Source organism: Scyliorhinus torazame, chromosome 4 (genome assembly GCF_047496885.1).
Source record: "Scyliorhinus torazame isolate Kashiwa2021f chromosome 4, sScyTor2.1, whole genome shotgun sequence".
Classification (NCBI taxonomy): domain Eukaryota; kingdom Metazoa; phylum Chordata; class Chondrichthyes; order Carcharhiniformes; family Scyliorhinidae; genus Scyliorhinus; species Scyliorhinus torazame.
The window spans coordinates 292,856,192-292,874,053 of NC_092710.1; the positions used below are offsets into that span (position 1 = coordinate 292,856,192).

Below are 17,862 nucleotides of genomic sequence, written 5' to 3' on the forward strand. Positions count from 1 at the left end.
TGGACTTTCAAGTTGGCTCACACAAGACTGGCTGCAGCCAGAGTTATTGCATCAGGTCAGCAGGATTAGGGAGGGGAGGGGAAATCAAAGAATAGAATTAATACCTGAAGCAATCGCCCATATGTTGGGCCTTATCTTGGGAGTATTTCTTTAACACATCACTGGGAGAAGGATTAGGCTTTTGCTATGACAGCTGGTCTGAGCAACCTTTCAGGAGGATTCCACTATTCAGCAAAATCAATCTCCACGAAAACTGAAGCAAAATCGACGTGGGTGTAAACACCGCTGTTTAAGAACCTGACACTGGTATTTTTCACACTCAATGACTTGGTGACCTTATATTGCCTATTACAGTAACTATAGGCCAGTGAGAATGATAAAACACTGACCTCATTGCATAGTCTGAAAACAATGCATGCCTCACTGTGATCCAACAAGCTTCCTAGCAACAGAGCAAACAAGCACCTTAAAGTGTGTGCACTGGCTCAAACGGTCTATGGCTGCCAACGAACATTTGGCAGAAGCTAACGATTGCCCAATTTATTTCTAGGGATAGACGCAAAATACTGCAGATGCTGGAAGTCTGATATGCGAACTGAAAATGCTCGAAAAGCTCAGCAGGTCTGGCAACATCTGTGGAGGGAGAAACAGAGAGTTAATGTTTTGAGTCCATATGACTCTTCTTCAGAGCTAGGGATACCCACTCCAATAACTGCAGAGCAAATGCATGTGCTGTTGATCCCTTGGGAGAGCAAATTGCTGTTTAGAGAAAGGGTTCTCTCCATCATGCATGCACAGAACTACTGTTGGCGCTGGCTGGAAACAACGTGCACAAGAGTCAGGTAACTATTTAGCGCTCGACTGAACACAATAGGATGTGGCGGAATCAGTGAAATAATGACCGAGAAGCTGAACTGTACATTCGAATGATGGAACAGAAAGGTTACCAGGACACTTTACTGCATTATAATTGTTTAATCCACGGGGATGAATCGGAAACAGTTTATGCACCGGGCCCACAACATGACCGCTCAGTTACAACCAGGTTGTGACGGGATCAAGAATGCCCCAGGAGTGATCCATGCCTTTATCTGGGTGATTGTAAGGATACAATGGCCTTATTATCCCTGGGCCAAGGAGAGGTAAAACCAGGTAACATCCCAATTCCTTTTTATTGCCAAATGACGGCAAGAGGAAAGCTGAGACATTGGCTGATGGCAGAATTAAACATAGCCCTCCGCAGTCAAATAACCCACCAACAGCCAAGTCTAGGTTTCCGTATTCGGCGGTGTTCCCACTGGGGAAGTGCACTGGAACAAGGTTGCCGTTCACCAAATTCTACCTCAGATGATCTCCAGGGGAAGACTAATGTAGATGGTGGTGGTGACAGTCTCTTGGGGGCATTTCCAGGGTCCCTGATCACTCGCCTCAGGTAGGTGAGGTGATTCGGACTGCAGGGTGGAGAACATTTGCCCTGATTTTGAGCAGGGAAGTGAGAACCAATACTGCTGGTGAAACAAAGAAAACTGGTTTAAATTGAAAAAGAAATGTGTCGCAATCTCCCCATTGCCTCGTGATAAAGGAGCTTTGTGATCGAATACAATTTGACACAGCGGGTTTGGCTTTGTGTAAATCCATACCCCTCCATCACCCAACAAGGCGTTAATGATGGGGAAAAATTACTTATTCCCTTAAATGACTACAACCTGCACACACGCAATCAACGTCCATTATTACTTCCGACGGGAAAGCTCAAGAGGGGCCGAGGAACTGTGACAAGCCTTTCTTATCCTGAAAATGACCAGAGGTGGGCTCCAATTCAGACAAAAAGCCAGACCTGGCCATCGAGTCTCATGTGGAGAATGGTTATTTATATGGAGTACCAGGGAACTGCTGGCACCCGTGCATTTCTATCACAACAACCATCAGTGAAAACTGGAGTAAAATCGAGAAGTAAAGGAGAGAGGCAAAGTCAACACACAAGACACCTGGAGTGCAAATGTTCCCACAGCTTGTGTGTCAGCACCAATGTGCCAGATAACTGCAGTGGAGTAATTCACAGCGCAGTCACCCAAAGGAAGACAGCACCATCTCCTGGTGCAAGAACAAACTGCTGATCAGGTACAGTAAACTCGGAAATGAGACAAGCATGCTCCCAAACAAATTCTCTACAACATTTCCTGCGACAGCCACATGTAAAGAACGTGTGCATGCTTTGAGTGCACATTGATGATCGACATTCCAAGTCGCTTCTGATGCAAGATCATTGACCTGAAATGTAAACTTTGTTTTTTCTCTCTCCACAGATGCTACCCGACCCGCTGAGCATTTCCCGTTTTGGTTTCAGATAACCAGTGTTTTGCTTTTGTTTGGAATCCCGAGGGAGCCTGGATTTGCCAAGATAATGCCAAGCTTTAGGCAATTAACCGAAGACCTGTCTGCCTATTCACGCTGTCCTCACACATCCTGTTGACACCATTTGACAAAGAGCATCGAATTCCCCCGCTGTGCCGGCCGACATTCCACTCTCAAACAATAAACAGCAAAATAAAACTGGATTAACCGGTCATCAGGTCGATGCTAAAATAATCACTACGTCCAAAATTAATTCACGACATTCAGCTCTTAAAGACATTTCAAACCGTCAAGGAGTTACATAAAGTCAAGCAGGAAAAATGTATTTAATATGGGGTGCCGACATTGCACAGACGTTACCAGATATTGTGGCTCCATTTAGAGCCCGCTGTGAAAACCGGAGTGACATAGTCAGCTTTCAAGAACGTATTCTGCCAAGCAATTTCAAGGAAATATCCGGAATCAATAAATCATCCAGAAAGACCTTATTGTCTAGATTTTCTTTTTGGCGGAGGAGTAAGTATATGGGAGAAAAGCAAAATCAGGAATAGATCCTGTATTTTTACTCATTTCGTACAGTTTGGATCATAGGGGAGCTTTAGGTCATTCTTACGTCTAACAGACATCATCCAGATGTGGCTCACATAGTATGATATGTTAGTAATCAGCTGCAGAAAGTTTGCCTATTTCTCTTTGCAATGAAGGGAGTCACTCCCATCCTCGAATACCTGAAGCCAAGTCTAAAATCAGTGATTAGAAAAATACTTTCAGCTTAAAACAGTGCCATTAAAACCAGTTCTGTCACGGTGAAAAGACAGGAGCCAACACACAACCATGGCAATGTTTCGGGCACAACAGAAAATATCAACATGACGGTCTCTCGACCGTCACTTGTACAGAACATTTTATCATTCATTCACCTCAGTTCTTTCGTTGCCCCATCATTCATTTAATTGCCTGGCAACTGCAATCATAAGGTGGCCTTTATCCAGGTGTGAACATCAACCATTGAGCAGACCAACCTTAACTCTTGATCACACCTCTACCATCACAGCGCAAACCAGGACCTGGGATACAGCTCATTGCTCAGCATTTCAGAAATACAAACAGCAAATTACACCAGAACTTTACACAGTCACCAATTTATCTTGAATTCTGTTGCTCGCATCCCACACAAAGACCAACCCTGACCCTCGAGTGCCTTCACAATCGCCCATCCCGCAGCACATCCTCCTCTTCACTGCAGTTCTTCAGCCCATGTTCGAACCTCACATTCTGGAACTCTATCCCTAAAACTCTCCCTTTCGTTACTGCCTTCCCAAAACTCTGATCCCCAATCTCTATCAATGGCCATGCTTTTGTTTTCCTAACCAGTCCTCCTCACACCCTACCTTTTCTTTTCTAAGTTTTTTTAATTGGAGTTTTCCCATTTTTACAAATAACCCAACAAACCCTCAGAAAATAGAAGACGACAGGAGAACACAATTGGTTCAGCTGAATCATTAAACTTGGTGCCTCTGTTTACCATAGAACACACAGTGCAGAAGGAGGCAATTCGGCCCATCGAGTCTGCACCAACCCCTTAAGCCCTCACTTCCACCCTATCCCCGGAACCCAATAACCCCTCCTAACCTTTTTGGTCACTAAGGGCAATTTATCATGGCCCAATCCACCTAACCTGCACATCTTTGGACTGTGGGAGGAAACCGAAGCACTCGGAGGAAACCCACGCAGACACGGGGAGAACGTGCAGACTCCGCACAGACAGTGACCCAGCGGGGATTCGAACCTGGGACCCTGGCGCTGTGAAGCCACGGTGCTATCCACTTGTGCTACCGTGCTGCCGTTTATACAAGGACAAACGGTGGCCAGATAAAGTTCTCTTTTCAATGAAGGGAGTCACTCCCATCCTCAAATACCTGAAGCCAAGTCTAAAATCAGTGATTAGAAAAATACTTTCAGCTTAAAACAGTGCCATTAAAACCAGTTCTGTCACGGTGATAAAGGGGAGCAGAGGATAAAGTCTATGAAACCATGGTAAAACGGTGTACACCTTCACACATAGCGACTGATATACACTGTACAACCAAAGAAAATATAGGAAAGATTTTTGCGTCCCATTCAGGGGAGCACTAATGCATACCTCCCTCCCAATACCAATTATATTAGAGGCACCAATGACACAATAGAACGTCTTTTTCTCAGTATGAAACCTGCCTGTATCTCTGCAGGAGCCGGTTAACAATTCTTTAACTCCAACATAAGGTAGTGGGTGCCTGGAACTCGCTACCGGAGGAGATGGTGGAAGCAGGGACGATAGTGACATTTAAGGGTCATCTTGACAAATACATGAATAGGATGGAAATAGAGGGATACGGACCCAGGAAGTGTAGAAGATTGTAGTTTAGTCGGGCAGCATGGTCGGCACGGGCTTGGAGGGCCGAAGGGCCTGTTCCTGTGCTGTACATTTCTTTGTTCTTTGTAATGTGGTACAGAACACATCCGCAACGACATTAGTTCAAAGGGGATATAGAATTTTAGAATTTACAGTGCAGAAGGAGGCCGTTCGGCCCATCGAGTCTGCACAAGCTCCTGGAAAGAGCACCCTACCCAAGGTCAACACCTCCTACCTCTCCCCAGAACCTAGTAACCCCATCCAATACTAAGGTCATTTTGGACACTAAGGGCAATTTATCATGGCCAATCCACCTAACTTGCACATCTTTGGACTGTGGGAGGAAACCGGAGCACCCGGAGGAAACCCACGCACACACAGGGAGGATGTGCAGACTCCGCACAGACAGTGACCCAAGCCGGAATCGAACCAGGGACCCTGGAGCCATGAAGCAATTGTGCTATCCACAATGCTACCGTGCTGCCCAATATATGTCATATATATATGTCATATATAAACTCTGGACGCAAACATCTCCGAACACTGGCACAGCACAGAGTGATCATTAGCACACACATACACAGAAGGCCAGCGAATATTAGTTGATTATTAAACATAGTAATAGTTGTGGTCGATGTCTTCTTTCAGACGGACGATGAAAGGATACCAAAAAGCGCAGGGGATCTCAGGATAACAAAATACCAGGATAAAGCCAGAAACATATGGCCCAATGGTGCATGTCCTCCTCCATAAGGCAAAACCAAACTCAGCCTCCTAAGACCTCCAAGCAATGAAAGGATGTTCCAGGAGAATGGGGACAAGGGGAAGCTGCCGTAGGTACGAGACGCGACTTGGCCGTGTACACTCTTGGATACAGGAACCAGCAAACCAAGGAAACGTAAACCATGCCAATTCTCGCTACGCAACAGACTTCACTCCTTTCCAACCAAATCAGAGGCACTATTCAAGCCCTGCCAACACCATAAATCTGAAACCATTCTCCACTGAGGAAACCCCACCAAAAAGCAGAATCAGCAGCAAGACACCCATCAGCAGGGGCGTCTTGGGAAGAGATACGAGCCTCCTCTCCCAGACAAGGGAAACCCTCCAGAATTAAATACAACAAACTAGAGCCTGTATCAGCTCCTCTCATGTGGATAAAGAAAGGAAACCCCAGAGAGAGAGAGAGAGAGAGGAACACCAGGATTCGCCAAGAGATGTCAGACAGTCTAAAAATGTACACTTTCGCAAGAAGAATCCAGGAACAGAACATAACCTCATAAGAAGTAGTATACTACTGCCTTAACCTACACAATCAAGAGGCAATTTTGACTACCCCTGCAACCGAGTAAATATGGAAGACCAACCCAAGACAGACTAGATATCCAAGGATTAACCCACCAGGCCACAGCAGGGTTAGATATCCAAGGATTAACCCACCAGGCCACAGCAGGGTTAGATATCCAAGGATTAACCCACCAGGCCACAGCAGGGTTAGATATCCAAGGATTGACCCATCAGGCCACAGCAGGGTTAGATATCCAAGGATTAACCCACCAGGCCACAGCAGGGTTAGATATCCAAGGATGAACCAATCACGCCACAGCAGGGTTAGATATCCAAGGATTAACCCACCAGGCCACAGCAGGGTTAGATATCCAAGGATTAACCCACCAAGCCACAGCAGGGTTAGATATCCAAGGATTAACCCACCAGGCCACAGCAAGGTTAGATATCCAAGGATTAACCCACCAGGCCACAGCAGGGTTAGATATCCAAGGATTAACCCACCAGGCCACAGCAGGGTTAGATATCCAAGGATTAACCCACCAGGCCACAGCAGGGTTAGATATCCAAGGATTAACCCACCAGGCCACAGCAGGGTTAGATAACCAAGGATTAACCCACCAGGCCACAGCAGGGTTAGATATCCAAGGATTAACCCACCAGGCCACGGCAGGGTTAGATATCCAAAGATTAACTCACCAGGCCACAACAGGGTTAGATATCCAAGGATTAACCCATCACGCCACAGCAGGGTTAGATATCCAAGGATTAACCCACCAGGCCACAGCAGGGTTAGATATCCAAGGATTAACCCACCAGGCCACAGCAGGTTTAGATATCCAAGGATTAACCCACCAGGCCACAGCAGGGTTAGATATCCAAGGATTAACCCATCACGCCACAGCAGGGTTAGATATCCAAGGATTAACCCACCAGGCCACAGCAGGGTTAGATATCCAAGGATTAACCCACCACACAACAGCAGGGTTAGATATCCAAGGATTAACCCACCAGGCCACAGCAGGGTTAGATATCCAAGGATTAACCCACCAGGCCACAGCAGGGTTAGATATCCAAGGATTAACCCACCAAGCCACAGCAGGGTTAGATATCCAAGGATTAACCCACCAGGCCACAGCAAGGTTAGATATCCAAGGATTAACCCACCAGGCCACAGCAGGGTTAGATATCCAAGGATTAACCCACCAGGCCACAGCAGGGTTAGATATCCAAGGATTAACCCATCACGCCACAGCAGGGTTAGATATCCAAGGATTAACCCACCAGGCCACAGCAGGGTTAGATATCCAAGGATTAACCCACCAGGCCACAGCAGGGTTAGATATCCAAGGATTAACCCATCACACAACAGCAGGGTTAGATAACCAAGGATTAACCCACCAGGCCACAGCAGGGTTAGATATCCAAGGATTAACCCACCAGGCCACAGCAGGGTTAGATAACCAAGGATTAACCCACCAGGCCACAACAGGGTTAGATATCCAAGGATTAACCCACCAGGCCACGGCAGGGTTAGATATCCAAAGATTAACTCACCAGGCCACAACAGGGTTAGATATCCAAGGATTAACCCATCACGCCACAGCAGGGTTAGATATCCAAGGATTAACCCACCAGGCCACGGCAGGGTTAGATATCCAAAGATTAACTCACCAGGCCACAACAGGGTTAGATATCCAAGGATTAACCCATCACGCCACAGCAGGGTTAGATATCCAAGGATTAACCCACCAGGCCACAGCAGGGTTAGATATCCAAGGATTAACCCACCAGGCCACAGCAGGTTTAGATATCCAAGGATTAACCCACCAGGCCACAGCAGGGTTAGATATCCAAGGATTAACCCATCACGCCACAGCAGGGTTAGATATCCAAGGATTAACCCACCAGGCCACAGCAGGGTTAGATATCCAAGGATTAACCCACCACACAACAGCAGGGTTAGATATCCAAGGATTAACCCACCAGGCCACAACAGGGTTAGATATCCAAGGATTAACCCACCAGACCACAGCAGGGTGAGATATCCAAGGATTAACCCATCACGCCACAGCAGGGTTAGATATCCAAGGATTAACCCACCAGGCCACAACAGGGTTAGATATCCAAGGATTAACCCATCACGCCACAGCAGGTTTAGATATCCAAAGATTAACCCACCAGGCCACAGCGAGGTTAGATATCCAAGGATTAACCCACCACACCACAGCAGGGTTAGATATCCCAGGATTAACCCACCAGGCCACATCAGGGTTAGATATCCAAGGATTAACCCATCACACCACAGCAGGGTTAGATATCCAAGGATTAACCCACCAGGCCACAGCAGGGTTAGATATCCAAGGATTAGCCCACTAGGCCACAGCAGGTTTAGATATCAAAGGATTAACCCACCAGGCCACAGCAGGGTTAGATATCCAAGGATTAACCCATCACGCCACAGCAGGGTTAGATATCCAAGGATTAACCCACCAGGCCACAGCAGGGTTAGATATCCAAGGATTAACCCATCACGCCACAGCAGGGTTAGATATCCAAGGATTAACCCAGCAGGCCACAGCAGGGTTAGATATCCAAGGATTAACCCACCACACAACAGCAGGGTTAGATATCCAAGGATTAACCCACCAGGCCACAACAGGGTTAGATATCCAAGGATTAACCCACCAGGCCACAGCAGGGTTAGATATCCAAGGATTAACCCACTAGGCCACAGCGAGGTAAGATATCCAAGGATTAACCCACCACACCACAGCAGGGTTAGATATCCCAGGATTACCCCACCAGGCCACATCAGGGTTAGATATCCAAGGTATAACCCACTAGGCCACAGCAGGGTTAGATATCCAAGGATTAACCCATCACGCCACAGCAGGGTTAGATATCCAAGGATTAACCCACCACACCACAGCAGGGTTAGATATCCCAGGATTAACCCACCAGGCCACATCAGGGTTAGATATCCAAGGATTAACCCACCAGGCCACAACAGGGTTAGATATCCAAGGATTAACCCATCACGCCACAGCAGGGTTAGATATCCAAGGATTAACCCACCTGGCCACATCAGGGTTAGATATCCAAGGATTAACCCACCAGCCCACAGCAGGGTTAGGTATCCAAGGATTAAACAGTACATATTCCTCCCACTCCAACAACACCAGAGGCACCAACTACAGAAAAAAAATCCAATTTTCTCCAGGAAACATGATCTGTCTCTACTTTCATCGGAGCCAAGCTAGGATTCCTTCATCCCGAAATAAAAAAATACAAAAGAAAAACACCAATTATTCTAATGAGGTTTTTCCTCACCAAAATAAGTCATATAAGGCCGACCAATCTCCTCCACAACAAACCACCTACCTGCCACCCTGATGTGGTGCTACTCAACATTTCCACAAATAAAGTGAAGGGTATCTAAAAAGTGTACTCCCTCAGTGCAAAAGCAAGGGTTAGTACAACCTTCATGTTACACAGCCAACTCAGCACGACGTTTGCAATATAATAGGTTAACAGGCAACAAATGCCTCTGTGCTCATATGTCATACACCTTCATCAGGATAAAAGATAATAAATTAAATCAGGAGTAACATCACAAGGGAACAAAGTTCAGGATTACAGTAAAAACCAACAGAAACATAGAAAATAGGAGCAAGGGAAGGCCATTCGGTACTTCGAGCCTGCCCCGCCATTCATTATGATCATGGCTGATCATCCAAATCAGTAATCTGATCCCACTTTCCCCCCATATCCTTTAATCCCTTTAACTCCCAAGAGCTATATATAACTCTCTGGATGATGACATTTCTCCTCATCTCAGTACCAAATGTTTTACCCAGGCTCCTTAAGACTGTGACCCCTGGTTCTGGCCTCCCCCATCAGGAACATCCTTCCTGCATCTATCCTGTCTATAGTCCTGTTCAAATTTCATATGCTTCTATGATATCCCCTCTCATTCTTCTAAACGCCAGCGAATATAAAACTAACCAACTCAATCTCTCCTCATAAGTCAGTGCCACTATCCCCGGAATCAGTAGAGTAAATCTTCCCTGCACTTCCCCGAGAGCAAGGACATCCTTCCTCAGATAAGGAGACTAAACCTGCACACAATATTCTGGGTGCGGTCTCACCAAGGTCCTGTATAACTACAGCAAGACATCCCTGCTCCTGTACTCGAATCCTCTTGCTCTCTATGAAGGCCAACATATCAGTTGCCTTCTTTACCAACTCCTGCACCTGCCTGCTTATCTTCAGCGACAGGTGTACACCCAGGTCTCATTGCACATTCCCTCTCTCAGCCTGTAGCCATTTTGATAGGCGGCACAGTAGCACAGTGGTTAGCACTGTTGCTTCACAGTGCCAGGGGCACGAGTTAGATTCCAGGCTTGGGTTAATGTGCGGAATCTGCACATTCACCCAGTATCTGCGTGGGTTTCCTCCGGGTGCTCCGATTTCCTCCCACAAGTCCCGAAAGACGTGCTTGTTAGGTGAATTGGACATTCTGAATTCTCCCTCTGTGTACCCGAACAGGTGCCTTTCACAGTAACGTCATTGCTTTGTTAATGTAAGCCTTATTGAGATAATAAAAGATTATTAATAATCTGCCTTATTGTTTTTGCTGCCTCACATCTATCCACAACATTTGTCTTCTTCACCGCCTGCAGCACCTGCGTGTTTACCTTCCGCGATTAGTGTACGAGGACACCCAGGTCTCGTTGCACATTTCCCTTTCTCAATTTATACCAATTCGGATAATCTGCCTTCCCATTTTTGCTACCAAAGTGGATAACCTCACATTCGTCCACATTATACTGCATCTGCCATGCATTTGCCCACTCACTCAACTTGTCCAAATCACACTGAAGCATCTCGTCAACCTCTTCACAACTTTCCCCCCACCCCACCCAAATTTGGGTCATCTGCAAATTTGGAGATATTACAATTAGTTCCCTCATCTAAATCATTGGCATTTATTGTGAATAGCTGGGGCCCCAGACGGATCCCTGCGGCACCCCACTAGACACTACCTGGCACTTGGAAAAACACCCATTTATTTCTACTCTTTGTTTCCTGTCTGCCAACCAGTTTTCTATCCAAATCAATTCACTACCCCTAATCCCACGCACTTTAATTTTACACGCTAATCACGTGTGTGACTTTGTCAAAAGCCTTCTTAAAATCCAAATAAACCACATCCACTAGCTCCCCAGCATCAACAAATTCCAGTAGATTTGCCAAGCATGGCTTCCCTTTCGTAAATCCATGCTGACTCTGTTCGATCATGCCACTGTTTTCCCAAATGCTCTGCCATTAAATACATTATAATGGACCACGTCAGACTTACTGGTCTATAATTCCCTGTTAAAATAGTGGGGTTACATTAGCTACCCTCCAATTTACAGGAACTGTTCCAGAGTCTATAGATCTACTATTTCTAGGGCCACCTCCTTAAGCATTTCACAACTAATACTGATCTCCTTCAGTCCTCTCTTTCACTAAACCCGGTGTACCCCAACATATCTGGTACATTATTTGTGTCCCCCTTTGCGAAGAACCAAAGTATGTGGTTAGTTGCTCAGCCATTTCTTTGTCCATCATTATAAATTCCCGTTTCTGACTGGAAGGGACCTACATTTATTTTCACCAATTTTCTTCTCTTCACGTACCTATAGAAGCTTTTACAGTCAGTTTTTATGTTCCCTGCAAGCTTACTCTCGTACTCTATTTTCCCTTTCTTAATCAATCCCTTGGTCCTCTTTTGCTGAATTATCAACTGCTCCCAATTCACAGGTCTGTTTTTTTTTTTCTGGCTAATTTGTATGCCTCTTCCTTGGATCTATTCCTGGGTGGAATAAAACATTTTGTTGTCATTTTGGGTGAGTTTGGCGGGGTGTTTCTCGTCAGCTTTTTGAGTGAGACCCACACCTCTATTCAACCACACTTAATTGTTTTTTGGGGACTTAACCCCCAAGCCCACATTTAGAAATGTTTCCATCACTGGGGAGCTGAACCCGCTGGTCACACCAACTCCTGAGAGATCTAGTTGCCACATCTCTAAATTCTTGTTTAATACCATTCCCAACATCGCCACTACAGTTTTGGGGTCTATATACAAATCCCACTAATCTTTGCTACCCCTCAGCTCTACCCATACAGATTACACATCATTGGGCCAATGTCCTGCCTCATTTTTTCATTACTTTCTTCTTTAATCAGCAATGTAACGCCATTGCCTTTTCTTAACCTAATGATGATATGAAAAGCTATTAAACTAATGTGGAAGGAATCAGGGGCACAGGTCTCTCCCCAGGTCCATTTATAGACTGATAATTCAAGGACACTTTCATATCTTCCTAAACCAAATAAGGGAATAGGATCCAATCGAAGTTCTGTAACATTTCACTGCCAGAAAATCAGAAAGTAATTTTCACAACAGCAAACATCCAAAATTCAGTGCCGACATGGAACTAAACTCATCTGAAATAAGAACAGGAAATGCTGGAACTACTCAGCAGGTCTGACAACATCTGAGGAAGGGGGGAAACAGAGTTAACGGTTCAGGTTGATGACATTTTACCAGAACTAGACTGGAAATGTTGGGCTCTGTTTTACTGGCCGCGTGGAGGTGAGGCTGGAAGCTAAGAGGTGGGGGTGGGGGATCAGCGGAGAGCCACATCAAGACTGCTCCACGGCACAGCCCCGCTGCCTGGAACAGGATTGCTGTCCACCTTAGGTAGCAGAGTTAAGGCCCTGCCTTTGCAGCCTTATCAGAACTTTACCAGGCAACAAACAAGTTGGCCGAATAGGCAAAAAGGTGACAGACACCATTTAAGTGGAAATAATACATTTTAGGGAGAGAATCAAGCAATGTAAGTATGGAGGGTATGGATGAAGAGAGACTGCCAACTGCCACGCCCACTACCACCTTCCACCTGCAGAGTGCAAACATTTGTTTCCCTGAAAGGTTTACCTACCTAGACTTGCACTAAGTGGAAAAGAAACAGTGACTTTTTGGATTTTATAAATAGTGGCTGTAAAGCAGTAACAATATATTCAAAGGCAGGATAGGCCACAGTTGAAGCACGGTGTGTTATTTTTGGGTGTTCGATTTGAGAGCGAACATTAGAGCTTTAGAAAGAATACAACCAGCCGACATTAGGGTTGAGAACCTGCAGTTCTAAACAGAACCGAGTGTTACTGGGACCACCCCCACTGCAATGGAGAAGGCAGGTTGAGGCAGAGACCACTGTGTCTACTTGGGAAAAAGTGGACAAACATTTTAAGCAGAGGAAGACACAGGGCTCTGGAGAGCGAGAGAGTGAGCAGAGAAACTAGTTTAGTTGTGGGCTGCAGCAGCAAAGAGCTGGTTCAGATGCCCTGAAGGATGTGTGCATGTTTGTGTGTGCTGTAAATCATGGCCATATCAATCACACAGCGATTCCGTCTGCTCACTAGATGAGATATGTCATACCATCAGCATGCTTCCATATTCATCCCAAACCCAGCACGTCAGTGATTACAACTACTGTCCACACCACCACAAACCTAAAATTAAACAATGCCCAGAGTGCTGGGAACATTGGTTTAGAATCATACATCACTGCAGAGGGGCATTCAGCCCACCGTGACTGTGTTCTCTTGTCTCTGTGACCGAAGAATCCAATTTATTCCACTTCCCTGCCCAGCACTCTGCAGTCACTTTAAATGAATAACCAATTCCTGTATGAAAGTTTTTTTTTTAAATTTAGAGTACCCAATTCTTTTTTCCCAAAGAAGGAGCATATCCAATCCACCTACCCTGCACATCTTTTTGGGTTTTGGGGGTGAGACCCACACAGACATGTGGAGAATGTGCAAACTCCACATGGGCAGTGACCCGGGGCCGGGATCGAACCCAGGTCCTCTGCGCCGTGAGGCAACAGTGCTAACCACTGCGCCACCTTGCTGCCCCATCGTGTATGGAAGTTACTATTGAATCTGCTTTCAGACAGTGCATTACCAATCATAACTAGCTGTGTTAAATAAAAATTCCTTTTTCCCCTCTGGCTCCTTTGCCAATGATCCTAAACCTGTGTAGACCAGTTATTGACCCTCCCATGGTCTACAATAGCGGAGAAAGACAGCAAATACATTGAGGAAAAAAAGGACAGAGGAAAACGGGAGGGGAAAAAGAAAGAAACTAATCCTGCATACCAGAAATGGGATTTTGTGTCGGATTGACTGGGTACCTGAATTAACAAACCAGCATTGCCTTCCACATTTCCTCCTGGCTGGGAAGCCAGTTTTCATTATTAACCACATTAATTTTGCAAAACTAAATAAACAAGCCGAATCCAAGGGAGACCATTTACATTCCCAATGGTTGTGTAATTTAAAAAAAAAGTGAGCATGTGACTAAATAATGGCTCTTTTCAGTCATGCAATTGCTCAACACTTTTTCCCCCTCACTGGTCGATCTTAAAGCAATTATGCAGCGAAGTGGATTTGGAAAAACCGCTGAATGGGTTTGTCAATACATTAATCTCCTCCAGCTTGTTTCACTGCGCACACACAAAAACATACACAGTCTCCATTTTGTATGAATCCTGGTTCTAGGAGAATGCAATCAAACCAAACATTTTCCACAATTAGTTTAAAATAAAAGAGAGGGAGTTAGAGAGAGAGAGAGAGAAAGAGGGAGTTAGAGAGAGAGAGAGAGATGTGCAAGCAAGAGCTGGGGAGATAAAGGGAGAGTGTGGAGGAGGCAGCAGAGCATAGGAATGGGAAGGGGAGAGGGAAAGATGGGCAGAAAAGTCAGGAAGATTAAAGAGTGGGTGTGGTGAACTCAGCCCAACGCATCACACAAACTTGCCACCCCCACATGGATTCTGTATACACCTCTCGCTGCCCCAGGAAGGCAGACAGCATTATCAGAGACCCCTCCCACCCAGGCACGGCCTTCTTCCAGACCCTTCCATCAGGCAGAAGGTACAGAAGTCTAAGACTCGCACATCCGAACATAGGAACAGCTTATTCCCCACAGCTACAAGACTCCTCAACGATTCCCCCTTGGACTGATCTGTTCCCTGTAAGAACACTGTTCACGACGCCCTATGCTGCTCTTGCTCATGTATTTGCTTTGTTTGGCCCCTTGTTCCACACTGTAACGAATCACTGTTTTGTCGATGTACCATTTGTCAATGTTCCTTGTTGACTATTCTTGTGTCTACTCTGTACGACCCTCGGCCGCAGAAAAATACTTTTCACTGCACTTGGGTACATGTGACAATAAATAAAATAAAATCAAAAGACATTAATCAGAACATTAATTTAGACAGAAGCCCCCAAAATTATATTATTTTTGTAAATGTCTAGTTTATTCAGCTTGCGAGTATCAGCATCAACTTGGGATGATAAGTTTTAAGTAACATTTGCAGGTCCCAAGTGTTCAGTTCTTCACAACTTGTCAGATGGTGAAACAATATATGCCTGAATGTAATAAAATCTGTGGACAATTCGGTCTTAAGACTGACCGATAAGTCCCAAGTGATATTTGGGATATGGCCATCTCCAACAAGAGAGTGTCTAACCATCGCCACTTGATGTTACCATTGCCAAAATCCTGGGTGGGGTCACCACTGACTCAGCTGCACAGCTATGGAAACAGTGTGGTGACAAGAGCAGGTCAGAGGCTAGGTTCTCTGTGGTGAGTGACTCATCTCCTAATTTCCCAGCATACTATCCATTCACAGACTACAAGTCGGGAGTGCGATGGAATATTTACCACTTGCCTAGATGGCCCCTGTAGGAAAACTATGGGTGCAAGCACAGCAACACTCAAAAAGCTCAACACCATCCTGGATAAACCGGTCTGCTGGATCAGCAGCCCATTCACCACCTTAAACATTCGCTCACTCCACCACTGGTGCACAGAGGCAGCTGTGTGGCCCATCCACACGATGATCTCGCCAAGGCTTCTTCTTCAACCCGTAACCTCCAACGCCTCCATATGGACACTGCTACCTCCACATTTCCCTCCAAGGTACCACCACACGAAACGTTTCTCCGCAAATTGTTTCCCATTTTCACTCAAACAGAAATAAGGACGAGGGATGCAAAACATGGGACTGCAGCAAAATGGAAGGGGACTGAGCAGAAAGAGGAGCTGCATCGGAGCGTTGTGGGTTCAGCAGTGTAATGTTTGTGCCAGGGCTGAGGCATCTAGACAGGTTGGCCTGTGGTTGGATATTTAAAACCTCATGCCACTATGGGGGGAATTAGGGGGAGAGAAGGTGGAGCGAAGAAGATTTCTCCGTGTCCTGACCAATATTCACCCCTCAGCCAACAAGGCAACCAATTTCAACAATGCAGAATTCTTGCTGCAGACAATTAAAGAAATCGTTGCAGCATTGCAGATGAACAAGAAGTCGAGCAATACTGACTAAAACATCACAAGCTGCCTTTTTCTTTACAGATGTTGGTTACTCTCTCTCTTTTTAAAAAATAAACGTTGCAATATGTGGGAAATGCATGTTTAGCTGGTGAAATCTACACTATTCTACAGTAAGGAAACCAGAATTCATCATAGCCCTTGGGCTAAGCGGTGACCAGAGAGTTCTTTAAATTTATGGCCCTCTATTGTGGAGAAGGTTTCTTCACTTGTGAGAACAGCAAAAGTAGAGGTCAGAATCATAAGATAGTCACTAATAAGCCCAGTAAGAAATCCACCCAAGAGTGGCTAGAATGTGGGACTTGCTGCCACATGGGGCAGGTAAGGCAGTAATTATAGATGCATTTTGGGGGAAGCAAGGTAAGTACCTGAAGAAGAAAAGGATGATACACTGACAGGGCTGGCCGAAGTAGAGTGGGAGGAAGCTCGTGTGGAGCTTAAACTTGTTGGGCCTCATAACCTGTTACTGTTGTGAAAATTCAACATTAAAGGATAGTTCCAAAGGCCAATCTTGAAAATTTTCCTTGTCAGAACAGTTTTGAGCAAAATACCTATTTTTCCCATTAGTCAGACTGACCTTCCCTTCATCCACAAGTTCCGTTACTTCATCCAGAGTTGGACCACTTGGGGTAAAAATGGCCCAGCGATAGTGAACGCCCTGCCTCAGATGCTGCAATGATAAAGAGAGAAAGCGTCACAATAGGACAAAGAGCCTGAAAACTTCATGATTAAGAGAATCGCAAAATCAATTAGGATCGGAAATCTGTCGCTCGCTATATTCGCAAAAAAACAATTTGTTTCTCCAACTCATCACCTTCAAATAAATCAACAAAATGCAATGGTTCTCCACAGAAAACAGGACCAACAGCAGATGAACAGACTTCCAGTTTAATCAGTGATCTAACATCATACCTCCCCATAACTTGTGAGTTATTACAGTAAAGAACAGATTATAAAGAATTTGCTAAAAGACCCTGTTGTCCATTCAGCTGACTGTAAAAAGTCCCTTGGCATTCATTTGCCACTGTTCTTCAATCAATCTTCCAAAAGTAAGAGTTTGCTATGCTGCAGGCTCACAGATTTTTAAGATACATTTGGAACTATAGAACACCCAGAAAGGGCAAGGATATGTGTTGGGTAGTAACGCCCTAGTATTGGAAGGCCAGCAAATAAACATCCGATTTCACATTCCAATTTTAAAGATCTGTTTGGGCGACGGAGACAGTGCTTTTTATTCTCCAAATATCTCAGCTTCTCAAATTTAAATATTATGTATACTGGCCTCTCTCTTGTTACTGGGGTTCAAAACATATGTGGCTTGCAGCTGCAAACCTGAGAAGGAGCTGGACAATACAACCTTATCCTGAGATTAGTC

The 17,862-nt window shown here is 45.3% G+C and overlaps 1 protein-coding gene and 1 long non-coding RNA gene across 5 annotated transcripts in view; one reads left to right on the forward strand and one right to left on the reverse strand.

Annotated features, from left to right (window-relative positions):
• The window catches only part of rtn4ip1 (reticulon 4 interacting protein 1), a 98,240-nt gene that overhangs the window by 33,102 nt on the left and 47,276 nt on the right, over positions 1-17,862 (reverse strand). For 2 of the 3 annotated variants that reach the window (XM_072499925.1, XM_072499923.1), the window contains exon 8: positions 17,065-17,157. In XM_072499925.1, the coding sequence (XP_072356026.1) occupies positions 17,065-17,157 (93 nt within the window). Of the gene's footprint in view, positions 1-17,038; positions 17,158-17,862 lie in introns of all 3 variants that reach the window. The other variant, XM_072499924.1, reaches the window with a different exon arrangement.
• On the forward strand, positions 477-2,839 carry LOC140411000 (uncharacterized). Of its 2 annotated transcripts, none has more exons than XR_011940783.1 (2): positions 477-2,121; positions 2,307-2,839. It is a non-coding gene; the product is annotated as an uncharacterized lncRNA (long non-coding RNA). The 2 variants fall into 2 exon arrangements; XR_011940782.1 differs by having other exon boundaries at positions 477-842.